This window comes from Oryza brachyantha, chromosome 7, assembly GCF_000231095.2.
Source record: "Oryza brachyantha chromosome 7, ObraRS2, whole genome shotgun sequence".
Lineage (NCBI taxonomy): Eukaryota > Viridiplantae > Streptophyta > Magnoliopsida > Poales > Poaceae > Oryza > Oryza brachyantha.
The window spans coordinates 7077848-7105833 of record NC_023169.2 but is presented as its reverse complement, the minus strand read 5'-3'; the positions used below and the strand labels follow the sequence as shown (position 1 = coordinate 7105833).

General features: G+C 42.1%; 2 protein-coding genes across 2 annotated transcripts; both read left to right on the top strand.

Annotated features, from left to right (window-relative positions):
- Positions 1-4601: 4601 nt before the first annotated feature.
- Positions 4602-12075, top strand: LOC102715035 (aspartate--tRNA ligase 2, cytoplasmic-like). Its single transcript, XM_006657576.3, has 10 exons — positions 4602-5222; positions 5618-5728; positions 5839-5952; positions 6214-6504; positions 6594-6704; positions 6804-6857; positions 8730-8809; positions 8894-9009; positions 11052-11166; positions 11528-12075. Exons 1-10 carry the CDS (start codon positions 4704-4706, stop codon positions 11652-11654), a joined length of 1638 nt encoding a protein of 545 aa, XP_006657639.1. The 5' UTR covers positions 4602-4703; the 3' UTR covers positions 11655-12075.
- A 7586-nt stretch (positions 12076-19661) lies between these two features.
- On the top strand, positions 19662-23451 carry LOC102715221 (CO(2)-response secreted protease-like). Its single transcript, XM_006658432.3, has 6 exons — positions 19662-19896; positions 20411-20839; positions 20908-21448; positions 21542-21645; positions 21971-22216; positions 22313-23451. The coding sequence occupies exons 1-6, from the start codon at positions 19691-19693 to the stop codon at positions 23205-23207; spliced, it is 2421 nt and encodes an 806-aa protein (XP_006658495.2). The 5' UTR covers positions 19662-19690; the 3' UTR covers positions 23208-23451.
- The last annotated feature ends 4535 nt before the right edge of the window (positions 23452-27986 follow it).

The window sequence follows — 27986 nt, the reverse complement described above, 5'->3', positions numbered from 1 at the left end:
CGATAATCTTTCATATTTCATCTAAAAGTTGAAAAAGAATCCAACCACATAGAATAAAAATAGGTTCTTTATGGGTGTGTTTGGTTACTTGCATCAAGCCTGCCTCGCATCCACGCATGTAGTCGGCGTGTGTTTGGTTGCCTGCACGCCCACGGGAGCTTAGTTCATGCAATATCACCTCCCCCAGCTAGGACCGAGGGAAACACTCGGGTCGATCATCACTCTTCATCCGGGCTGGGCGCGTGTAGACGTGGGGATATGCGTGGGCGCAGTAGGTGGATGTGCAGGTGCAAGACACGTGTAGGGTCTCACATGCATCACCTCCCTTGCCCTCATTTGCTCCTACACGACTCCTTTGCACATGGTCGTCATTGTCACCTCCCTTGTGCACGGTCGTTGTTGTCACCTCTCCTCCCTTCACAGACTCCGTGGATGCTGCTCAACTGACAAGATTCAATAGCCTATTGGAGCAACCTCCATCCGCACCCATCGCTAGTAGCCGAGCCGCCAATGTTGCCGCCAGATCTAGGGGTAGCCCTCGTTGCCAACATTCCTCGCCATACTGATGCCACCAAAATCCCAAACAAGCTCGTCCCACCTTCCTTCGGACTTTCCTTGCCGTAGCTATCTATGGACCTTCCTCGTCGGCAGTCGAGCTCCCCCACACTAAATCCTCCGATGTTAGCGCTGGATCTAGGGGCTCTGAGCTCGCCTTCGTATTCCACCGCGCTGCTTGCCGCTGCCGCTTGGTTTGTGGTCATCGTTGATGATGAGGCAACATAGCTAAAGCTCTCTACTTTTCTCTTTTTTCTTTTCCATCGATTTGCTACTAAAAAAGTATTATATTGTATATAGGGGTGGACAAGAAGCTCATGGCTCGTTAGCTTGCTCGACTCATTTTATTTTTCTAGCGAGCCTTAATGAGTTAGAGCCCACCCCTGGCCATAGGCCATAATCCCAACATGAAGGCCCACCAGCCACAACCCGTAGCACAATAAACAAAACCCTAGTCAAAGGGCAAAGCCAACAGCTAGCAGTACCTATACAAGCTCCTCCACCGCCACCGCATGCAGCATGCTATTTTCCCACCCCAAGCTCCTTCGTCGACGGCCGCCGCCTCGCACCGCTCTGCCGCCCTGACCTCCTCCACAGTGGACGCCGCCTCACGCCGCTCCACCGCCAACCGTTGCCCTTAGCTCCTCCGGTGCGCCGCCTCCCAATCCCAAGCTCCCAACGCCTTCCGTCGTCGTTGGCTCGCCTCCCCACCTCCTAGCGCCTTCTGCCGCTGCCGGCCACCTCCCAAGTCGACTACAACAGACGGCGACAACTCCATCACTGCGACATTGCCTTCACGTCATCGGCCAGACCATCAACTCATGAGCTAGCTCAGGCTTTCCAATGAGTTGAGTTGAGCCGAGCCATCTCGTTATCTTAACAAGCCGAGCCGACTCGATATCCACCCCTATATGTATAACTATTAACGCTAGAATTTGGAAATAACTGTTGGAGGATCAATTGAGAACAGTGACCAAATCAAACAAGAAAGTAAGGCAATCGGACTGAAGAAAAGGTGGAAAATGACTCCAATTCAGCCGATAAAGTCTAAATCGGATTGGAAAAGGAGTCCGATTGGTTTAGAAGCATGCAGATAGATTCGGAAGCAAACCAAAGTTCATGTAACATTTTATCTGTTAATTAGAATTAGTCTAGGATTTTTGCTTTATCTCTAAGAGAGTTAGAGTCTAATCGGGACTTATTTGTTTTCTTTTATCGATTAGGACACGGTGTCATGTCCGGCATGGACTTGTATCATGTCCGAGATAGAGATAGAGTTTGTTATTTCTTTTTATCTATTAGGAGTCATGTGTCATGTGTGGCATGGACTCGTATCCACCCATGGGTATAATTACGTATGCCCGGGGTCATTATAAACCATCTCCATCTCAATACATAGATCAATTACTCTCGGCGCATCGCCACCCTCCTTCCCGAGGTTTCGACTCCGGCGGAACTTGGCACCTGACGCTGGGCTGCATCATATCGGCGGAGGGGTAAGTCCTACGTTTTATCGGCCACGATAATCATCTCGGCTAGATTTCAGTTTAGTCCGATCTTCTAGTATGGTTGTATGATTGCTAGTTATCGTATCAGATTCAACTCAGGTTATTCCTATATCTTGGGTTGATCTGGTCGGCCACTTTGGGTGATTTACATTGGTTTGATATTTGCTATTTGATATATTCAATCTGATACTGTCTTGGTTCGGTCCGATCTATTAGATTGCGTTTATCAGATGGTTTATATCAGATCAATGTATCCTTATTGTTTTATCGAAGTACCAGCCGATAAGTTATCAGTCATCGGCTCATCGGGTTGATAACAATCTAGATCTGTTTAGTATCTAGTCTGACATTTTTAGGAGTAATCTTGAACTGTCTCGGTTTGGTCCGATCTTCTATGATTATTCTTGATAAGTTAGGCTAGATATTTTATAGATCTTGGTCGTTTGTCAGTCGTTTACCGCCGATGATCTTTGTCGATCTACATGTTTATTATATTTACATCAATAGAGTAGCCAATTGCCTTACTGCATTATTTTTACACCAATCAAATTGATTTATTTAGATTGGTAGTTGTTTATATTGCATCGACCTATGAGATTCATGATAATTGATTTTGGCCGATCGTAACAAATATTTCATTGCTTATTTAACTACTCGAGTATATTTTTATCGAATTTCTAGCCGATCCAAGCTTTCAACAGCCGATCATTCAGCCTATCGGCTAGGTTCAGTTACATCATACATCCGATCGGCTGGTTTCTCAGTTATCTATCGTCTCGATAGCCGATCGGCTTGTTTTACTGTTTATCTTATCAGTTGCAGGATCAAACTGACTGGCACGCCTGTACATTCTAAGATTTAGGTTCTGCACTGGAGCATTCTAAGAAGTGACTCCCATGCCTTCATGTGTGACACATCATCGGATCACATTTTTGACATCAACACATTTTTTGCACGCCCAGTGGGACACATGCTAATTTTACCCACAAGTGATCATCTGGTCAGAAGTCGAAGATGTCTTTCGAAGAAGTACTCAAGAACTTAGTCACAATGGAAGATTTGACGGGAGAGCAAAGACAACTGGTGGAGCAATCTATGGCTAATTTTTGAAGTTGTTGTCTTCGATGTTTCGTTATGACACCAAAAGAGCCTATTCAAAATACTGAACTTCTGAAGTCGATGGATGAAACACTTCAAGACATAGTGAATGAATCGGTTCATCATGCTTTATTTGATCAATCTAGAATTTTGATGAATACATTGTAAGCTTTGATCAAGACAACAATTGATTAGTACATCTCTCAAGGAATTCGACTCGGGGGGGGGGGGGGCAACATCGGCTAGAAGAAACTCATCAGTATCGTCACAGTGAAGGCAATGTAAGAGACAATGAGTGGGCCGATAGAGCTGTCAAGATAATGAGGGAACAATTTGGGATCAAACCAAAAGAGCAGATATATGTGTATCAATGACCTTATCCTGAGTGGTTTGATAGAGTTCAATTGCCTCACCGATACAGGATCCTAGAATTCTCTTATTTTCAAGGCAAGATGAGGTTTCTAGGATTGAACATGTTAGCCGATTACTAGCACAATGCGGAGAGGCATCAGCTCATGACGCTCTGAATGTTAGGTTATTCCCGTTATCACTTTCTGGATCGGCTTTCGCATGGCTTTCATCGCTACCTCCAAATTCTATCAGAAGCTGTGTCGATCTAGAGAAACAATTTCATAAATACTTTTTGCTGACATGGACGAGATTAGACTTACATTTTTAGTTCTGGTTAAGCAGTAGACAATTGAATCGACTATGAAATACATACAAAGATTTCGTAATGTTCACAGTCGATGCTATAGTTTGAGCTTAAATGATAAACAATAACCAATGCTACAACAATTTGCTTGTTAATTTTACCGTTTGGCTTTGTCAGTGCATGTGATCAAAAGATACATCAATCTGATTAAATCATATATCCATTAATGCCATTTTTATATATGTAATTTTGTCTATAATAAGATTTTTTCTTCATAAATTGGTCATCTCAACAAAAGTTTTATAATAGTTAACCATACAAATAGTACATGTAATCAACTAAACAAAATCTCTTCTCGATCATATGTCTTATTGAATGAGTTAGCCAACCTATAATAACACAAATAACCAAACAACTGCATCTATACCCCATAGTCGGACCACTCAGCCTGAATGAGAGATGGCAACTAACCGCTAGGCCCATGCGAGTAACCGAACACACCACGACCGCGTTCAGTGTTAGTTAACTTATTCGGTATGGACAACATAACAATAAATTAGTATATGATTAATTAATTATTAGTTATAAAAAATAAAAATAGATTAATATAATTTTTAAGCAACCTTCTTATAGAAAATTTTTAGTTTAGGAGACGTGTATACAGGAAATTTGTCTTATAAATAGGTCTGAACGAACGCGGCCCACGTAATCTTCAATGGCCCATTGGGAAGTAGGAAACCCCGGCCTACTTCCGAAAAGAGAGAGAGAGAGAGAGGCTGGATCAGCAGAAATCTTCTCCCGCACAGCTACTCTGACCGCCGCACTCCCCTCCCCGCCCCGCCCGCCGCACGGCACGCCGCGTCGGCGTCGCAGTCCCCGCCAACGCGATGTCGTCGGAGCCTCCACCGGCCCCCTCCTCCGCGGAGGGCCTCGCGGCCGACCTCTCCACCGCCGCCGCCATCAGCAAGAAGCAGCTCAAGAAGGACGCCAGGAAGGCCGAGAAGGCTGCGCAGCGCCAGCAGCAGCAGCAGCAGCCACCGCAGGGCGACGCCGAGGAGGACCCCTACGCGGCCAACTACGGCGACGTCCCCGTCGAGGAGATCCAGTCCAAGGCCATCTCCGGCCGCTCCTGGACCGGGGTCGGCGACCTCGATGAGGCCGCCGCCGGCCGCTCCGTGCTCATCCGCGGCGCCGCGCAGGCGATCCGGCCCGTCAGCAAGAAGATGGCCTTCGTCGTGCTCCGCGAGAGCATGAGCACCGTCCAGTGCGTGCTCGTCGCGAGCGCCGACGCCGGCGTCAGCACGCAGATGGTGCGCTTTGCCACCTCCCTCAGCAAGGAATCGATTGTCGACGTTGAGGGCGTCGTGTCCCTCCCCAAGGAGCCCCTCAAGGCCACCACACAGCAGGTCAGCCATCCAATTATAAAATGGTGTATTTGATAGCTCTAAAATGGTGAATCATAATAATTACAATTATCGGGAAAAAGCCAGACTGATATCTAATGTAAGATGTTTCACTTTTTTTGTTGCAACGTTGACCATTCGTCTTATTCAAAAATTTAGTGTAAATATAAAAAATGTGCCTAAAGTTCTTTTGATAATAAAGTAAGTCACAAGCAAATAAATGGTATTTCCATAATTTTTTGGACAAAACAAATGGTCAAACATTGTAACCAAAGAAGTCGAACATCTTACGTTATGAAAAGTAGTATATTGCAAAAGCATATGGATATCACATTGGTTTTTTGAGATATATGTTTGCTTAGTAATAAATCTATTTATGCGATCGTTTTGACTGCCAGGTAGAGATTCAGGTGAGGAAGCTCTACTGCATCAATAGGGCAATCCCCACCCTTCCAATCAACCTTGAGGATGCTGCCCGGAGTGAGGCTGAATTTGAAAGGGCTGAACAAGTATGTCTTTTTCCAATTAACATTGCTTTCTCCTTGTGTTCCACTTTTTCTGGTTATAATTCATAGAATCCTAATGAGTTTTAAGAAATTGATGCTTGCTGTGGTTTCAGGCTGGAGAGAAGCTTGTTCGCATTGGCCAAGATACTCGCTTGAATTATAGAGCTATTGATCTGCGAACACCTGCGAATCAAGCAATATTCCGAATCCAATGTCAAGTTGAAAACGTGAGTATTTGGTTCATGTACTGATTTGTACTTTTTTATAGTAGATTTTGTTATGCCAAGAATGCTATATGACCTATGGTTCAGCAAACACCTTACAATCATTGAAGAAAATCCTAGTCTGGTCGGCGGCCTTCATGCTTTCAACTTGGAATCATAATCTTCTAGTAAAAAGCACCTACCTGTAGGCTAGTTTATGGGACTCCAAGCATTGAATCTAATGCTATTTTTAAAAAATGGAAATCATTGCAATATGTTTTGCAGAAATTCAGGGAATTTTTTTTGTCAAAGAAATTTGTTGGGATTCACAGCCCGAAGCTAATTTCTGGATCAAGTGAAGGCGGTGCAGCTGTGTTCAAGCTACAATACAATGGGCAGCCTGCCTGTTTAGCACAATCTCCTCAATTGTATAAGCAGATGGCTATTTGTGGTGGGTTTGAACGTGTATTTGAGGTTGGCCCGGTGTTTAGAGCTGAGAACTCAAACACTCACAGGCATCTGTGTGAGTTTGTTGGTCTCGATGCAGAGATGGAGATCAAGGAACACTACTTTGAGGTAAGGAAGATTGATTGGAAGACACTTTGTTTCATTTAGTTGTACTGTTGAAGTGATGTGGACTAAATATTGGTGGTTTTGTGATGCAGGTTTGTGACATTATTGATGGTTTGTTCGTAGCAATATTTAAACACTTGAATGAAAATTGCCAGAAGGAACTCGAGACAATTAATAGGCAATATCCATTTGAACCTCTGAAGGTAATGATAACTAAACCTTTTTATGATCATTATTACTTTTTTTTTAGTTTATTACCTGCTAGTTTTAGCTACTGACACAAGTTGTGTTAATTCGTACAGTACCTGGAGAAAACCTTGAAGCTTACATATGAAGAAGGAATTCAAATGCTGAAGGTAAAAGCTTATTTCATTGACCATCTCTATGTTTGCTCTAATTCAGTTGGGTGAAACTGCATGCTTTAAACACTCTAGCTCACATCTTCATGGTGTATTCATTTAGGGAAAATCTAACAAATGCCATGAACAAACACTTAATTCTAAGAAATACCATTGATGAGTGTGAGTTGTAAAAAATGCCATTGTACAAACGAAATTGTTTAAGAAATGCCATTGCCGTTAGCTTCCGTTAGCGTTTCTCCGTTAAGTGCTATAATATGAACAGTGTACTTAACGGAAAAAATAGACGGAACCTTAACGACAATGACATTTCTCAGACAGTCGTTTGTATGATGGCATTTTTGTAGAACTCACACTTGTCGATGGCACTTTTTAGACTTACACGTTTGTCAATGGCATTTTTTAGATTTTCTCATTTATTATTCAAATGAATTACTTTAGCTAGGAACCGAATATTATTAGGTTGCTTGTCGGTTCTATTTTATGTTCTATTGTTAATGCTAGTCATTACTTGGTGTGGTTTCGTGCTGTAGTGATTACTAAAGCACTAAATACTACTATCTCTATTTCAAAATATAAGAAGTATTTTGTTTTGTTAGGACTTTAGGACAAGGCCTTGGCCAACAATTACTTTATTAATATGTCATTTATGTGACACAGAAGTATAATCATAAGAAATCAATTTAAATACAACCCAATAACATCAATTTTGTCATAAAACTTAGATTCTAAAAGAGTAATTGTTGATGAATCCTTGTCCCTAATGAAACAACATTATGCCTTTATATTTTGAAATGGAGGGAGTATCATGGAAAAGTATTGCAACATCACATGTGTGGTATCCACAATTTGTTAAATATGTGATGTACTAGCTGTTATTTACAGCTACACCATTGTCCATCCAGTAAATGATTTGATCAAACATGTAATTATTGTCTTATCCCGAAATGGCAGTTGACACCACCTGTCAAGTTGTCTATTGATTGACGAAGAACTCAACTAATGGATGTACCAAACATTTTCAAATAAGCCAAGTATGAAGTGTATATGTTTTCCAAGGAATCTATATCTGGTTTATAATGATTAATGAAAGTCAATTCATGAAACTTCCACGCAATTTCAATGATGACTTTTTTCTATTTTTTTCGTAAAACATTTTATTGGAGTTCTGAAAAATTGGATTTCTTTGTTGGCTCTGCACTTGTGCTGAGAGAAAATTAACAAACTTGATTGTTGAAAAGTGTTCTTTTATATGTTTAGAGTAAAGCTTTGCTTTTGCTTTTGGTTATGTGTTATGTTTCTTTAAACGAAGCAAGTTCAGTCAAAATACTGTTTGTTGAAACTGCATGTTCAAAACTTGTGTTGACAGCTTTGAGGTAGAACAGATCAAAACGTGTGTTGAATACGTGATATTTGAATAAATATGGCTCTATCTCTTTATATGACACAAGTTCGATAAGTAAACAAATCTGATGTGATGAAATCCTGTTTTGCTAAAGCTCCATAGTCAAAAGATGCGTTTGACAGCTTTGGAGTATAAACAGCTATTAGATATTTAGATAAGTTTATTTGACAAGCTATTAGATATGCTGGGTATTTGCATCTTGTTTGCTAGGTAAACAAGATTTGGTTATACTAATTCTTGGCCTGACCACCCAAAATCCTGTCTGTTTAGATTTGGTTATACAAGATTTGGTTATACTAACAAATGTCAGCTTTCCTAAGCTAACAATTGTAAATTTAATGAACAACAACTTTTATCTGTATTTTACACAGCCAAAAAACAACCGTGGACTGAAACTTGTTTTGGCCAAAACAATCACTGAATTTTAAGTACAGAAATTGACAAATAGTTTGTTTTTTGGGCAGGAAGCTGGAACTGAAATTGAACCTATGGGTGACCTCAACACTGAAGCTGAGAAAAAACTTGGCCGGCTTGTTAAGGAGAAGTATGTGATTCATTGTCATATGTTGTTCACCCTCCCCCCCTCCCCCCTAAAAATGGGTTCAATAAATTGTTTTGTTGTCTGTAGGTATGGAACAGAATTTTTCATCCTATACCGGTATCCGTTGGCTGTGCGCCCCTTTTACACAATGCCTTGTTATGATGATCCAGCTTACAGCAACTCTTTTGATGTGTTTATTCGCGGTAAGCATCATAATTGTTTAAAATAGATACAGCATGGTAGTTACTTAAGTATATTATCGTAGCCCAAGTTCTTTTATGTTGTAGACTTGTAGTTAATATTCTAGAGTTTGAGGACCCTTGCAACATTATACCTTTTTCTTCTCATTTCATGTGGAAATCGAATTGTTTCCTGTGAAAATCTTGCAAATATTCTTCTTTGCGAACCAGGCTAGACACATACTTTTTAGTTGCAACTTACAAGGGCACATATCTCTTTTGCTTTATTTAGCTACCTTGGTTATATTTGTGCACATTTAGATAATGTTTTTCAGCTTTGTTTTTTTCCTGTTATGGATGCAAAACAAGAAAATTCCTCCAGTGCCACTGAATATTAACCAATCTCTTATTTGCCAACCAAAAAATAGCGTTTTCCTTTATTCCATCACCTGAATATTTGTTCCCCTATTTGCCAATACTGTCCTTGAGATAAATAATTCTCATTCTCTCCACTCCTCCTACCCCTCCCAAAAATCAATAATCTGATCCAGCGCACATGCAAGTAGGTCAGGTCTCTTGGTGCCGCTCCAGTGTGAGGCCAGATCCAGCAGCTCCTTCTATTGAGATGTGTATGTTTATATGTATTGTACGGAATACAGTACTATATGGTTGTACACTGCAAAATGGAACAACAAACATTTTTCCTGTGCACACACCATCTCTGCCATTGCACCTATCGACACTCTGCTATGCCACTACCATGGCTGTCGTACTGCCATTGGTTAGTCTTGCTGATGGAACCTATTTCCACCTTATATCCCTGCTCAAATGCCTGTGTGTTTGTTCAGGTCCAGTGCTGTTTTTTACTCCACTTCCACTGGTCTGCCTTAGGCTGCTGGTGAGCTCACCACTGAACTTCACTGGGCTGGCTTTGCTTTTTTTTTTTATTGCTGGGATGACCGAAGGAGGTCATCCAAATGCTATTAAGATTAATGAAAAAAGAAAGATTACAAAGGACTCGACACAAGGATGCCGAGGGCGGTTATGCACGGAAGTGCACACCCGGTACCCACGTGCCAACCACACCAACACAAGCTACTGAGGGGGGCCTATCACGAAACTGATCGCCGCTATGTGTGATCAACTGCCGCAGGCCGACAACACCACCAAAGCAAAGCCTCCTAAAACGATGCCTCCAAGAAGGTAACAGCGAAGGAAGCCACCACCACCCACCCAAGAAAGGATGTGGTTTTCACCCGGAGAAACTCGCTTGTGCTCTCCCTTGTTTCCTGTGCTTTCCTTCAGTGACACTTGGGGACTGCTGGTCGGTGTGTTTTGGGCTGCTAGTAATCCAAAGTGGCAGCTCTGGTTCAGGAATCTCTCTTCGTAATCTGAAAGATACTGGCATCTGATCAAATTCTCCTATTATAAGATCACAGATTATGTTTCTTTCAGACTATTGTGTTTATTGCCGCATGTATGCTGACGTATGATGAGCGCTATGTGCGTAAGGCTGTTTGATTTGCTACCAAAAGGCTGTTTGATTTGCTACCAAAATTTTGACTTGAGATGACTGCATAACTACTATCAAAATTTTAGTAATAGGGGTGTTTGGTTTGCTTTCAACAATAACTTTGCTAAAATTTGGCATTATCGAGGCAATGAACAAAACAAGCCTGTATCACTTTCAACATATTCTGAATAAGGAAGACACTTTTCAGTCGTGTGCTGTTTATTTACCTTCTACGACTAAATAGTGATGTTATCTTTTTGATGGAATAGGTGTTTTATTATTGAAGATATCATTGCCTGTCTTTGAAGGAAAAATACTTTAGAATACATTCGTTTTTATAAGGGATTGTATTTGCATTTGGAGTAGCTCCATAGAGCAATTGACGATGCACCTAATCCCTCTTGGGTTGTGCACTTAGAACCTTGCTATTAAGTTGACTTCAATGAAATTGGTTTCTTGGCTACATTTGTGTTGTCATATATATATATATATATATTCATATCATAGCAGAAATATTTAGATCTGTTGTTGAACCAATTTGTCTATATGACAGGTGAGGAAATCATTTCTGGTGCACAAAGAATACATACGCCTGAGCTCTTGACCAAACGTGCAACAGAGTGTGGAATTGATGCGAGTACTATCGCATCATACATTGAATCATTTAGGTAAGTTTCTTCTTGTAACATGTTGACCGTTAGGCAGTCCATCTTCCCAACTATTTATCCTTTGTTTTCCACGTATATGCTTCCTGAGCCGCTAAACAATTTCTTTTTTTGCAAAAAAAATTCTATTGGAAAGTTGCTTTAAAAAATCGTATAGTTTTTCTAAGCTAATATTTAATTAATCGTGCTCTAACGAGTCACCCTCTATTCCGTACTGCCAGGGGAGGGTTCCCAATCCCTCCTCCCGAACGCAGCTAGTTCTCCGATATTGCAGGATCTGCTGTATATTGTTCTTCTAACTCTCCACTTCGTGTTTAAAGATCCTCATTTGCTACCCGTTTCAATATTTTGTTCACCACTGCAGCTATGGCGCACCTCCTCATGGTGGTTTTGGGGTCGGCTTGGAGAGGGTGGTGATGCTGTTCTGTGCCCTGAACAACATCAGGAAGACATCTCTCTTCCCCCGTGACCCACAGAGGCTGGTACCGTAGTTCTTTTTGCGAGAACAAGACTGGACTCGCTATAACGAAGCCGTTACCCTTTTTCCGCATAATGTGTCTAGCCCATTTAATCAACTTTCAGAACAAGAAACTCTGATGAGAGCTTGAGCTATTTAACACAAATGCTATTCGTATATGTTGAGTTCTCTTAATGCCTGGTATGGATTGAGGCCTGTCCTGGGAATCTGGGATGTTGCTGTGTACCGTGTAGTTTTGGATTTGTTTTGGTCGATGCTTACTACCGGGTATTGTGGGTTACGCTTCATCGTTAAGCAGAACTTGTGGATTGCAAACGAGTTTCTCCACTGGCTCTTTTTTTTTTGAAGGTGTTGTGTGCTAGAGAGTGTTGATCTTCTCTTGGTGAGCTTGCGGCAAACAGTATTCAGACATATATTCAGTCACAGGAAAAGAAAGGCTATGAGCTATAGCTTGTAGGACAGTTTTAAGACATACTTAGTCGTAGAAAAGGATTATGAGCGGACAGTATTCAGACATTCTCAAAGTAACAGAAAAAGACTGAGCGAGAGCTCGTAAAAGAACATCGACAAGAAGTCATTAAAGGATACCATACAAAAGAACAAAAACTTTATGCAATACAATTTTTTCATACAGAAATAAAGACTATTCAACCTAGTTCAAAACTTCAAGTAAGATAATGTCAATATACTTTATATAATCTAAATCAAATACTCAGAATGTAACACCCTAGCATGTTTAAAGCTTGGTAATAGTGTGAGTTTGGTCCATGTGACCCAGAAGTGAATGAACAGTGGTGGTTTAGTATCACCTTGAAAGTTTAAGTGGGGGATAAGCCTTGATACTCTAGCCATGGTATCCGTATTAGAGCATAAACCTCCGTGGATTGTGGAGGCAGGGTGGTATTACAGTTGGTATCAAAGTATAACCCTCCGTGGATTTTGATTTTGCAGGCAACCTCCGTTCTATGATGCATATGCTTCTAGGCCTCTATCGTGTAAACGGTGAGCTACTGGGGCTATGCTTGACACCCCTTCTTAAGGGGGTGAATGTCTATTATGCCCTGATGCTTGATGTGTAGTGGTGGTTTAGTACCACCTTAAAAGTCAAGTCTTTGTGCTCCAATAATGGTATCCCTAGGTTACGAAGTGAGGACGAAAGTGTAATTGAGACACTATTTGAACGTGGGTTCGCTCAATGTATAGAGCGAACTAATACGGATTTTAGAGGCAGGGTTGTTACACAAAAATACCCATATGCACCCCATACTAAAAAGGAAAATTTTGCTGTTGGACACTCTTATTTTGCTAAATTGGTCACTTCACACCGCCAACAACGATTTAGGCCGGGTACCATTATAAAACGGGTTCGTTTGCTGCTGGACACCGTATCAGATTAAAAATTAATTTTAGCTAGATGGGAGAGAGATATTAGTGTGAATGGACCTTTTTGCCCTTGGCCATGTTACCAGGTTGAAGACAACCTTCTCCTCTCACCCACAGATTCACCCGAGCTCCTCATCTCCCTTTTGCTGCGGCTGCTTCCACTTGAACCCCACATCTGCCTTCTCCCGTAGCAGCAGAAACCCTAGATTTGAAATGGGCGGGAGCACGCAATCGAGTGGCTCTAGCTCGGCGTCACCGTTGGCAAGGAGAGATGTAGAAGAGTTCTTGCCCCTTGCGATGTGCTCACTGCGTGGGACTCACCTGATAGGATGGGTGTCGAAGCAGATGGGCACCATGGGCAAAAGGTTCTACAAGTGGCCAAAGATGGAGCATGTAAGTACTTTTTGTACTATGATATTGGTTCTTGTTCTGATTTTGGTTGATTGTGGTTTTAATTTTTTGAATTTATTTGCATTTGGATGTTGATGACACCTTTAGCTTGCAAGTTCTTCATATTGGAAGAGCAGTATGTGGACTATTTGGCCAAATTTGATCTTAACAGAGGGGAAATCGCAATGGGTAGTGAAAATGCTAGTGGGCTATGCAACAATGGATGCAAAGAAATGCTCAAGAAAGCCAAAGGCTTGATTATGGCAGCCATGGATGTAGTTGAACGATGCTGTGTACAGCTGAAGAATGCAACCCATGTGCTGACTTGGTCCAGGGGCACCCAATGTCATTTTGGAAAGTTTCACTCTCCTTTCTAGCAGAAATGATTTTTTAATCTGTTACGGTGTCCAGCAGCAAATGAATTCGTTTTTATAATGGTACCTGGCCTAAATCGTTGTTAGTGGTGTGAAGTGGTCAATTTGGCAAAATAACCGTGTCCAACAGCAAAATCTCCCTACTAAAAACATGCATGACCTTCGATCATCGACAAATTTTCTCAAAATAATTTCAACTCATTAAAAAAAGAACTTGAACAAGTCTATGTAAAAGATATTTGTTTGAACTCCAGTTTTAGATGAACCAATAAAATTACCCAAACCAAAAGAACCATCCCAAAATTTTCTAAAAAGAAACTCCAATTTTGCAAACTTCAAGCGTGCAATTTGTTTCTCAAATCACTTTCCATCACGTTCCCTAAGGTAGTTGCCCAAGGATATAACAATGATAAACCATGAGAATAGAATGCATCTAATGTAGCAAGGCTAAACAATGCGATAACTGATTAGTGACTCATGCATATGCGATAGGGGTAAAAGGGAATAAGGTATTTGACATTCAAAGTATAGCATATAACAATCAGGTATTTTATGATTGTATGCATACTTATAAACCAAACAAATTTACAAATAGGATCAACGTGCTCAAGGGGAAGTGGTGATTTGCCTCTCAGGGCACACTCGACAAACATATTACGGTGAATTGTGTTAGAGTATTCGACTCTTCCAAACATGTTACGGTGAAGATGCCAGCTGCCATCTTATCAACGGAATGGACGGTGGATAGGATAGGAGGATCTACGCCCTGCCGGTAGCAGCTCGTAACTATATATATTACAGTATATAAATAAAAAATAAAAAGGACGGATATTTAAAATCTGGTCAATCAACACGTAATTAGGCCGGTCAAGTTGATCGCTCTGGCTATTGGCTGGTATGCATGGTGGTGGTCATGCAGGTACTCAAGTTAGTAATTCATTAGGAGTACGCACCAACGACCGATCGCGATCTAGCTCTCACCACTCGGTGGCTGGCGCTCAAACAGCTACTCCTAGCTTGCTTAGCCAAAATCGGCCAGCACTAGCTGTTCATCGATCCTACTACTCTACTACCTGTAATCTTGAGGCTCTAGGGCATGGTCCTGCCCCTGCGTGTAGCCATGCCATCCACTCACAGTCTCTCACACTAGTCATGCATGCATGCAGATGTGTCCTATTATAGGTAGATATATTACCTCCGTTTAAAAAATATATTTTCTTTTATTTAAAAGATTTTATTTTTAAGTAATATTTGTATTAAAGTTTCATAAAATAGAGTTTGAAAAAACGAAGAACATTCTTTTTTTTAATACAAAGTATATTAATGATATAGACTCAAAAATATAGTTTTTTTAAAGGACGGATCTCCTCTTTACTTTTTGATAATTCTTGTTGTCTAAATCTATCTTTGATGTTATTCTTTATTAAAATACATAAAAGTGAAGAGATGTTTACTTTTATTATGTACTTTTGATGACTCATATATACATATACATGTTAAAAGTGAACAAATGTTTACTTTTATTAAGTATTTTTTATGACTCATATATACATATAGTCCTAGTATTTAGTTTTAAACTAAATACATGTTTAACCACGTCCAGATGAACGATAATTACAGCGTATTTTTTATAGCTCCAATATACAGAAATGGATGACGTACGCGCACAAATTAATGTGGAGGAATGCCGCGCGCGTAGCCACGAACTTCCACTATGGCCAAGCATGCACTATGGCGCTAGCTAGCATCCGTCGTCACTAGGTAGCTCTCTCGTGTGGTCGCGCGACGCGTGGGGCCGGTGCTGAGCCGACCTCGACAGACCGACTGCCAAGCGTTTTATCTAAACGACGAGACGCCCAGCAATCGATCGATTCGGGTAATAATAATGGTTCTCGTGTGCCTGCCCACTACGACCATGATCTTCGCCCAAGGATATATAAAATTGGAGATAATGTTGTCTAGCTAGTTGGATTTGGGTATCCAATCTATTTCCTCATTTTCCTCTATTGTTTTTTTACTTCATCTTTGTCGCCAAATCATCTTTTGAAACACAAACAAGTACTTTTAAAGTATATAATGATTTTAAATTTTGGATATATGATATTTGACCTTTGTATTATCTAGTCACTTTGTACAAATAATTAATGTAAAAAAAGTACAAGTTATGCTTAAAGTATATTAAAAATTAAAAAACTCAATAAAAAGTTATACTTATATATTTTTAATAAGACGTTTTGTCATTTATTTGAAAACAAAGATACTAGAAAGAAAAAAATACAATAGAGGGCATCATTCTGCATTGTTCTTACAAGAACATTCTGTAATATAGCTACTCAAAAACCAAACATGTTGAGAGTCAGGTCAAGAGTGTAGCTAATTGTTAGCTCTAAAAATCAGCATGCAGTCTACTTCATCTAATATCCCACTCTTAACATAGTTATAGATATCGATGTATAAACATATCATTGATATAAATGCCCCACTGTGTATAGATAGGGAGCTAGGGCTGCTGGGAAGCCATGTCCTCTGCGTAGGTGGAGGTGGTTCTTAGCGCTTGCTCCACCCGCACCTCACATCTTTTAGTGAATCCGCTGTATCCCTAACACACGCTCCTTTCACCGGCGTGTTTTCCTCCCCTCCGTAGCCTAACAAGATGAGTGTATGACAAATACGATGTTTAATTGACGAGGATGGTCAGGAAGGCAGTAGGTATGACATGTCTGAACACTAGGGGCCTGGATTCGGCGGCCTGAATTTCTACATGATTATCCAAATTAATTCAAAATTCAACTACGTGTGCACCTTATAAGATAAAAGATTACAAAAAAGTATATTTAGGTTCCATTCTAGCCGTGTCTTGGAGATAGATGAGAAAATAAACTATATTCAAGGGACAGTTCGAACTTGTCTCTAAATTACCACATAATAACTAATATGTATATATATATATATATTTCATCGGAAATTCTACGAAGTGACACGACACTATATTTTTGGGCTATAAGCTTACCATTATAACTTATATGTTTTTAATAAAGTGGGAACATATATTGTTCACAAATGGATACATTTGTCTTGAGTTATAACAAACTATATGAGAGATTTATCCATGTTATGACAATGTATGGTCCCACTTTAATAAAAACATTTAAGTTTTTTATGGAATGCTTATGGGCCAAAAATATGTTGTCATGTCAGTTTGTAGAACTTTTTGACCAAATTTATGTATTATTGTAATTATTATGTGGTAATTTGGAGATAGAAGTTTGAATTGTCCCTAGAAGATAATTTAATTTTTCATATTTATTCGGGACATGGGATAACATGTAGAAAATAGTAAATTAGCTCCAAAATTCTTGAAACTTCTACAGGACAACTTATACATAGTCCATTACACATGAAAAATATATTGATGTATATAAGACAATTTTTTTTGTGTTACTTCATCATATGTTTAAACTTCTTTATGTTTAACATAAGAATAGAGAATATGAACTAAAATTAGCAATTATTATGCAATAACATTTATATTTCTATTCTCTACTTAGGTGGAAGAAAACAAGCAATATGACAAAGATCCAACGAATAGCAATTAACATAAAATAATGCAATTAAATGAAAGATCATGATTATAAAAAAGAACTATAAAATTTTGGAGTTATTACGAGTGAGAAATACCAATGAAAAATTTTAATTCTAGATAAAAAAAAGAGAAAATTGAACCATGCATGTGTTCTTCATCTCAATCCACATAGCAAAGCAACAGTAACATGTTTCGTTGGTCACGAATTTTTTCACGTTCTATGACATTTAAAACTTTCATCATAGATGTCGGTGTGAACCACCATCACAGGTTATTCATGACGAAAGAGAAAATTTAGTATGTGAGAAGCATATCTCTATTATTACTTCTAGGACATATCACCAACACATGTTTCCCAAACTGCTAAACGGTGTATATTTATAAAAATTTATATACAAAAATTAATTTAGAAAATCATAACAATCTATTTTTAAGTTTATTATAACTAATAATTAAGTAATTACATATTAAATTAATTTGTTGTTACGTTTTCCGCATCATCCAGCTAAAGAGTGCGGCCTTAGTTTAAAAAATAAGCCAACTATAGAACGAGATAAATTTTGAAACAGATGATACCATTTGGCTTCCTAGTAGCAGATATGGTAGAACTGATATCATCGCTGGCCCAACGTGGCGAGGCAGCATGGAGCGGCGCCAGCATTTAAAGTACAATAAAGACTCACGTCCAAACGGGAGTCCGTTCCGTTTCGTATATTTTTGGTTAACAAAAGTTTACATAGTGCAATTTCTAGGAGGCCGGGCGTGCGTGTATGCGTGAGCGGTGAGCCCGGCCCCCGCAAACCTTGCTTCAAAGAAGAAACTTACGATATACCCTAAAACATGCCTAAAAAGGTGGTGCCATGACCTCAAGCTCCTGTTTCCCGTATCCCATGCGCTCCGTTCCGTTCCGTGCGCATGACCAAATTTAATCACACTGTTATACTCAATTATGCATTCTTTTCGTTTCTTATTCCGTGGCTGGGCATGCGCGTATATATGAAAATAGAAATAAAAAAACTAAAAGATTAGTAGCTAAGCTACTGGCTACTGGCTAGCTTGCTAGGCATGCAGCACGTACACACACTGGCATGCATTTCGATAGATAATGTGAGATCGCACTAGTGCGTGCGCGGCCGCAGCCCATCACCGAAGAACGCTGCTGGCTATAAGCTCGGGTATAGTGGTGTGCGCACCATCACACCGCACCTGGCCACCAACGCAAACCTACCTCGCTCGCACAGCCACATATCAATATATCATGTGCGCGCGCGGCGACCAGTACGATCGACCACTACTTTAGGATATTGTTCTTGGTTTTTTTCTCTCGTAGTTTACCCACATGTTTTTTGGAACTGTGCTCTAAATAATACATACTATGTATTTAAAAGAAAACTGTACGGAAAAGTCCATCTCTATAAATTGAATTTTAACCTAGTAGTATTAATTGCATCGTTTATTAGATCGTCAAATATTTATCATAAAATTCGATACTTTTTTGATCGTTAATCGGCCTAAGGTCAGTCTCACAGTGAGAGTTTCATGGACAATAAATGGGGTGTCATATAGATATTTTTGATGATGTGTCAACGTATTAATGAAAAGAAAAATAAAATGAGTTCATGGAGATGAAATCATGTATGCACAGTTACCTATACAACTTGTGTCTTGCATGTAACCTAGGAAACAATAATAGATGAAACTATACATGCATTGTGAGAGGGGTGTTTTATCCTAGTTTTAAAAATTTTTAGATGACATGTTACTCTAGATAATCCTGTCCATGAAACTTACATTGAGAATGACCTAAGGTGCTGTTTGTTTCTATAAGTCCTAGGAGAAAAATTAGTCTTAGGACTAATACATAAGTCTCTTTTAGTTCTACCATGTTTGTTTAGAGGGACTAAAAGAGATTAAAACCTCATTAAATGACCTACTCAATAGTACACAACACTCACACATAGCTATATGTATAGAATAGTAGAGTAGATATACTATAAACCTTTAGTCCCTTTTAGCATCTCCCCTAGGTACTTATGCTCCTAGATAATTTCTCCTTTAGTCTCTCTTGTTTGGTATTTTAGAGGCTAAACGAAACTAAAGTAGAGAGGCTTATGGATTAGTCCATCGAAACAAACAGCCCCTAGGAACGCATGCAGTCTCATACCCGTCTATACCTCTCAGCCGCGCGCGCTTATAAATGCACCCCATGCGATCGTCGTGGCCATTACCTCAGAGCAGTTTCGATCGATCGAGGATCGACCGGGTGCAGAGACACATACATACGAACAAACAAACAGTACAGAGGAGTAATTGATCAAGATGGATGGATCGATCATGTTTTGGTTGTCTCTGTTCCTTTTGGCCTTGCTCGCTGGCGCCGGCGATGCCGCGGGTGGAAGAGGAGGAGGCGGCGGTGGCGAGAGGCGCGGGGTGTACGTGGTGTACATGGGCGCCGTGCCGCCGCGGACTTCGCCCAACTTCCTCCACGAGACCCACCTCCGCCTCGTCAGCGGCGTGCTCACCAGGTTGTAGTCGATTTACTTTATTAACGTTACCTCCATTGCATATTTAATATATATTAACTCTCAGTGTAAATACACACACTAACATATTCATTGATCATGACTATCTTAGGATACAATATATCAAAAAAATATATGATATCTCGAATTAATTTTTTAATTAGTACTAACACGTACAACCAACAAGCCGCTGGTATGATCCCGTCTCGAATCCAATGAGGCATTGCATAACATAAGATAAGTAAAAATAATAAAAAAAAGAGTTCTCAAAAACATAAAAGAGAGTTTCGGACACACTACATGCGTTCAGAGATCTTCCATTTCCGACGTATCGATCCATAATCCGGTTATTAATTGTAGCTGAAAGAAAAAAAAAACACTGTAACGAGACAAAGTGGGCCGTCCATGGTGTGCGATAATAATAAGCAAAACGCAATGGTCCTGTGTGTCACGTCACGTCGACGTCATTCTATGTCACATCGTACTCACCGAGATGCATGGGATGGATGGCCATCAGGGGGAAGCCGGCGGAGAACGTGGTGGTGCAGCAGTACACGCGCGTCTTCTCCGGCTTCGCGGCGCGGCTGTCGGAGCCCGAGGCCGCCGCGCTCCGCCGCAAGCCCGGCGTCGTCTCTGTGTTCGCGGACCCGGTCTACCACCTCCACACGACCAGGTCATGGGACTTCCTCCAGCAGCAGACGGCCGTCGTCGTCAAGACCGACCGCGCTCGCCGCCGCCGCAGCTCGCCCGACGCCACCGCCACCGCCACCGCCGTCTCGTCCGCGTCGTCGTCCTCCGCGACGGCCGACACCATCATCGGCCTCCTCGACTCCGGCGTCTGGCCCGAGTCCCCGAGCTTCGACGACGCCGGCTTCGGCCCTGTCCCCTCCAGGTGGAAGGGCGTCTGCATGGCCGGCGACGGCTTCAACTCCTCCAACTGCAACCGGTGCGTCCCCAACGCCGGCCGGACATCACATGCATGGGGGATAGATATTGATAATACATCGCATGCAGGAAGCTGATCGGAGCAAGGTACTACGATCTCGGCGTCGGCGAGGTGAAAAAGCGGCCGTCAGCGCGGAGCAGCGGGAGCTCGCCGCGAGACGAGGCCGGGCACGGGACGCACACCTCGTCGACGGCGGCCGGGAACGCGGTGACCGGCGCCTCGTACTACGGCCTCGCGCCGGGGACGGCCAAGGGCGGGTCGGCCGCGTCGAGGGTGGCCATGTACCGCGTCTGCTCCGACGAGGGGTGCGCCGGGTCGGCGATCCTCGCCGGCTTCGACGACGCCGTCGCGGACGGCGTGGACGTCATCTCCGTCTCCCTCGGCGCGTCCCCCTACTTCCGCCCGGATTTCTCCGAGGACCCCATCGCCATCGGCTCCTTCCACGCCGTGGCGAAGGGGGTCATGGTCGTCTGCTCGGCGGGCAACGCCGGGCCGGACGCCGCCACCGTGGTGAACGCGGCGCCGTGGATACTGACCGTCGCGGCGAGCACCATCGACCGCTACTTCGAGTCGGACGTCGTGCTGGGCGGGAACAACACCGCTGTCAAAGTTTGATCAATATATGAACTTAGATACTTTAATTCCTGCCATATTTTTATCATCGTAACCTGATGATCATCTATTGAACATATTAATCTACAGGGCGGAGCTATAAACTTCTCCAACTTGGATAAATCGCCAAAATATCCATTGATCACCGGTGAATCAGCAAAGTCCAGCTCAGTTTCTGATACCGAGTCAGCGAGGTACGTGCATACGATCAATTGTTCTATCTTATTTTCTCTTCTTATTTAACACCGTTAACTTTTAAACGATCATTTTTAAAAGTTTATATAATTATTAAGTATTCGTCTATGATTTAATTATTACTAAAATAACTTCAAAAACTACTTATTATTTTACATATTTAAATGAAAATGATGAATAAGACAATTTAAAAATCGATGGTGTCAAATAAAATGTATCGGCAGGCAGTATGAACCAACTTAATTAATTTAACAAAACTCATTACCATATTTGTTGTATTCGATCACCGTGAAAATCATCGGTCATTACTGAATTTTGTTGTAGTCACTGCGAGCCGGGCACGCTGGATGCGAGCAAGATAAAAGGGAAGATCGTGCTGTGCCACCATTCGCGGAACAGCGACACGTCCAAGTTGGAGAAGGTCGACGAGCTCAAAAGCGCCGGAGCGGTGGGCTCCGTCCTGGTGGACGACCTGGAGAAGGCCGTCTCCACCGCCTACGTCGACTTCCCGGTGACCGAGATCACCTCCGCCGCCGCCGCCGACATCCACAAGTACATCGCCTCCACCAGGTACGCACGCTCGAGTTCGTCGTCGTCGCGATATCGTTTTTTTGTCTCGATCTCATCGCCGGCTGTGGTTTCTCTCTTCCGTCGTGGGAACTGAAGCGAGCCTGTGGCGACCATCACGCCGACGATCACCTTCACGGAGTACAAGCCGGCGCCGGTCGTCGCCTACTTCTCCTCCAGGGGCCCGTCGGCGCAGACGCCGAACATCCTCAAGCCGGACGTGGCAGCCCCGGGGGTCAACATCCTGGCGTCGTGGATCCCGACGACGACGCTGCCGCCCGGCGAGAAGAAGCCGTCGCAGTTCAACCTGGTCTCGGGGACGTCCATGGCCTGCCCCCACGTAGCCGGCGCCGCAGCCACCGTCAAGGCGTGGAACCCGACGTGGAGCCCGGCGGCCATCCGGTCGGCGATCATGACGACGGCGACGCAGCTGAACAACGACAAGGCACCGATGACGACCGACTCGGGGTCGCCGGCGACGCCGTACGACTATGGCGCCGGGCAGGTGAGCCCGACCGGTGCGCTGGACGCCGGCCTGGTGTACGAGCTCGGGGAGGACGACTACCTCCAGTTCCTCTGCAACTACGGCTACGGCGCGTCCCAGATCAAGCTGATCGCGTCCTCACTCCCGGCCGGCTTCACCTGCGCCGGCGCCGGCAACGCCAGCAAGGACCTCATCTCCGACCTCAACTACCCGTCCATCGCCGTGACAGGGCTGGGCACCGCCGGCAGCAGGACGGTGAGCCGCGTCGTCACCAACGTCGGCGCGCAGCGAGAGGCGAGCTACGCCGTCACCGTCGCCGCGCCGGCCGGCCTTGACGTGAAGGTGGTGCCCAGCAAGCTGGAGTTCACCGAGAGCGTGCAGAAGCTGGGCTTCCAGGTGACCTTCTCCGTCTCCGGCAAGAACGCGGCAGCCCAAGCCGACCTGTCGGGCTCAATAACATGGTCAGATGGAAAGCACACAGTTCGAAGCCCATTCGTCGTCAGCAGCTGAGATCAGTGAGTGTTAAGAGGGGAAATCACTTGTCAGTCTCGCACAACGCCACAATCTATGTACAATTACCATATGACCACGTGCTGCCATATATGCAGCACTTTGGTCAGGCATTTTCATGGAAAAATATTTAAGGTGATAAAAGGTGGTGAGTGGTGATACAGTACCCACACAGAGTAGTTGTTCTAGATGTTTGGAATGATAACTGAAGTATTTTTAACTACTAGCGCTGGTAAAATAGCAAGAAGGAAATAAGTAGCTACACATCTCCAACATTAGGCTAAAAGAGTGAAAGTTTGCCTATGATCTGGATCCACCTTCTCAGTCATAATAATATTATTATTATAGTCATTGATATATCAGTCCATAAAAAAGTGGGATCCACGTATCAGTGATAATAATAACAGTAACATAATGACAGAGGATTAGCATGTCAAGGAAGGGTGAAATAGTAGTGCAAGTAGCCTACCCAAAAGGACTTAATACCACACTACATGAAACAAAAAGAACTGCACCCTGAAATTCTAATGATCAAGATCGCCACCTTCTATGTCGTGGTCATCGTCGTCATGGTCATCGCAAGACTACTTCCTCTCCATCAACATCACCCTCTTCATCATTGTCATGATCAAAATGCTCTTCTAGAACAGATTCAGCATATCCTATGCAGCCGCACAAATGTATTATCTGCATTTCCATGAAGATAGCTGATAAACTTTTACACAAGTACTCCCTTCAGCCACTAATATATGGCGTTTACTCCAAACGTCTTTGGGACAGGTTCAGTCATGGAGACAGGTCAGCTTGTCAAGTAAGTCAGGACTGAACTTGAGTAAACTTCGCTAACAATTCGCGATTTTTTTCACCAATGGTAAATGCATATTTAGTAGCAGGATGATTTTATCATCCTAAAAAAAGTTCTAAATACCAAAACTTACTATTAAAATTTTAGAACCTTAAAGTACATAGTAACTGGAGGTACCAAATTTTACATTACATATCCCCCGGTACTTTCTTAATATATAATGGAAAAATTATTCTTGCTAGCAACAGTTGATATAGGAACAACAAGGATATCACGAGCCAAATTTGCAAGGGCCGGGTAGCACTTACATATGCCACTCCAAAACTCCAAGTTATCCAAATCCATACCAATATCCATTGTTGGTGATTCCAAATATCAATTCAGCTCTGGATTAAGTTTCTTCTTGCGGAGCATAATCATCAAACAAATTATCCTTGGTATGGTATTCCACAACATTACTCCCAACTGAAGATGAGCAGGAACTTATATATCCAGTGAACAATCTCTGGAGCAATGCAACAACTCTGTCGATATACTGGCCAACATTAGATCTTAAAACAAAACAATAGCCGATTAAACTGAGCTTATGACGAGGATCGAGAGCAGCTGCACAGGCCAAAATTAAGCCACGTTCTGACCAAAACTTATCAAACTTAGCTTCTGTATCTTTCACCATAGTATAATATGAACTTCTCTTGGTCTTTTGTCAGCTCTAGCAACCGGTGTACTTTATATACTCCAAGAGAAATAAAAATTGGCAGTTTTTGTACTTTGTGCTCAAGAAAGTGCAAGTTACATACATCATAAAGTGGCTTCAGAAACTTCTCCATGGTTGCTACCGTGCCTCCACTACCGAAACATTTTGTACCTTTTGTGATGCAAAATGTTTCAAAGCATCCTTGCAATATAACGCATATCCAAGCATTTTGCAAGTTGAATCCCAAGAAACAACAAGGTCAGCACGTAGCTTCCTTGAAACATCCAAACAAATGCTTTCAGCATATTGATAGAAGGCATCCTTCCTTTCATAGAAAATTTGATATAATGAATTCCCTTGCAAATCTCGTCAACAATATTTATCAATCAGTTCTAGACACTAGCACAGGATCCCTTATCTCTAACGGGCTAAAAGCATCATCTGTATCGGGTAGCGCCCCCCATCAGTTAGCAAAAGTCACTGATGTGTGCTAACATCTCAATCGGGCACAAGCCCGTCAGGATGGACCTTATCTCAATCGAGCCGAGTGACATGCCCGTCAGAGATAAGCTTGACCAAACGGTGCGAGTTAGATCTAGCCCATCAGGGATATCTTATCTCAATCGGGCTAACATACAAGCCCGTCACTGATAAGTACCAATCTCTATCTGGCTGAAACAGGAACCCATCACAGATAGGTTTGACCCACGTGAGGAATCAAAAATGACCTGGCTCGTATGACCTTATCTCTATCGGGCTCGATCCTTAAGCCCATCACAGATGACTATATCTCTACCGGCCTATTCTAGAGCCCATCACAGATGACTTTATCTCTAACGGGCTTAGGTTGTACGCCCGTCAGTGATGAGTAGGTTAGTAAAAAAATAAAATTTGTATTTTTGGCTAGCCTCAGGCCTTTGCTAGCCATGCCCGCTGCGAAAATATAGATTTTATATAGATTTATCCCAGCAACCCAAATTTCAGTCATTCCCATCACATATATATACACATTTCAGTCCATTCACATATTCCATCACGGGAAAAACAATTCATAAAATAGTATACAAATACATTCACATCCTTTATGGCCCACCAAAGCGGAGTTATATACTAAAACAAGTTAAGATGTAATCAATTAGTAACTGAGACATTATACAATCCAGAAAAACAAATAATACATATTAGATCAACTTAAGTGCAGTAATTGTCAAAGCATTGTAAATTTATGTCGCAAGTATAGACTTAATTACAACTCAAGTTCAACATAATTCAATGATTATATAATTACACAAATAGATGTTTGTCACAATCATTGGAAATGTGGAAGTATTCATAGACGAGCTGATGTGGACTAGGGTTCCCGATCTTCCGAAAGGTTCTGATAAACAATCGATTTGGGTTGAGGCGCGACACATGTCAATCCAGCTTCTTGAGCCCCGCAATCGCAGCACCACATTTCCTCTGGTTACCACCGTGTCGGAACACAGATGGCCTCGCCGAGAAGGCTAATCCCTATTTGCGAATCGAAGAACACAAACAAGAACAAGAAAGAAAGCAACCAAAATTGCAGATGAATGATTAAACTCACGAGTTGGGGTCTTACAAACCGATCTAGCGGTGAAACTGTTGTTGACATATTAATCTAAGAAAAACCCCACTCTAAACAATGACGGCTACTGAATAAATAGGGTTAGGGACGTCCTAGGGTTTCCCTAGGGTGCATACCCCTTGGGCTAAACATATTCGGACTGGATGACATACGTGGCTTGTTTTGCAGATTCCCAGCAGCTCGGTAGGAATTTTGACGTGGGACCAAAACCATCTGAAAGTAGACTCCATAAGATTTCCAACAAGTATTATGGGCCCGAAAAGTCATTCTAGATCAGCGAGCGGCTAGGTCTGTTTGAAGTTGATAATGTCAGGATGGCGAATCCGAATTCAAAACGTGTAGAACTTTATCTCTTATCATCTATGGACCAAAAGTGACGTGGTGAGGTGGAAGTGGACTTGGAGAAGGTCTTGGTTTGGTCCCCAATCAACTTCTTCAATCATCCATGCATTCCTTACGCTCCGTCTCTTTTCTTTCGTCCAAGCAAGTACTTCTGCGAACAAAAACACACAAAACTCAATGTATAGCAACGTTTGTTCAAATATATAACAAGTAAATCTAATATTCAACATATGCACCTTTGGTTGATTAATACATAATATAGTCATGGTTATATCCAAGCTAGTTGTGTCCTCATCATTCTCCCCTTCTTGATTGGAAACCGTCCTCGGTTTCACCTTGTGATGGAGCGTACTGAACTTATCTTTATCTATCACAATATCAGGTAAGTAACAATTTCTTGCTGGCCATATGGTTGGCTCCAGAAATCTTTGTAGTCGAAGAACCGCAACACTCCCCTTCTTGCAAACCAACCTGTAACTCATTTAAACAACTAGAGGAACTAGATAGAGAATTACTTATACGCATGGGGTCCTCTACACAATACATTTCATCATGAAAACAAGGTATAATAAAATTTGAACAAATATATACTCGATGCACATTATATTCTCCTTTCCTATCATAATTGCCAATAATATGGAAAATGATATCAGACGGGCATGGCAATTCAAATCTAGCAAATAGTTTCTTCTCTGAACAGTTGAGTGGACAAAGACCATCAAATTGAATATAACCCCAAGTATTTAAAGAAGTTAGCAATTTAAGCTCTTCATTCTCGCTAGCAGTGTGAATAACATGTTTAAACTCAACACATTGTGGCTCCACTGCAGAACTAACTTGTTCATTCGCTAGTTATGGCATGGATAAAAGTGAAGCATCACACAAATCTTCTTTATCACAAAAAACATTAAGCAAATCGTTTTGTGATAAAGACATTTCAACAATTGTTTCCACTATGGTTTGCTCTAATGTAGCACAAGTAGTGGACATAGTTGGCACATCATAAATATGCATACCTTGAGTATTTGTAGCACCATTATCATTACCTTTTTTTCATCTTCAGAAATTATCGGCGCTTGGTCAATTAAACATTCCTCAAGCATGCATGGAGCCTCCGAAGAACCTTTACTTGATTCTGCAGGTCGTGGGGAAGGTGGTTTTGACGCTGTAGAAACTTCAGACATAACTGGTCGCTTGTTTGTTGGTGGGGTCACAAAGAAAGAGATGGGCTTTGGCAGCCTCGAAGATGCCTTCGCCCGTGGCGTGTACGTGCTCGCATTGTGCTTAACCTATTGATCATGCCCTTGCAATTCCATCTCTGCAAGC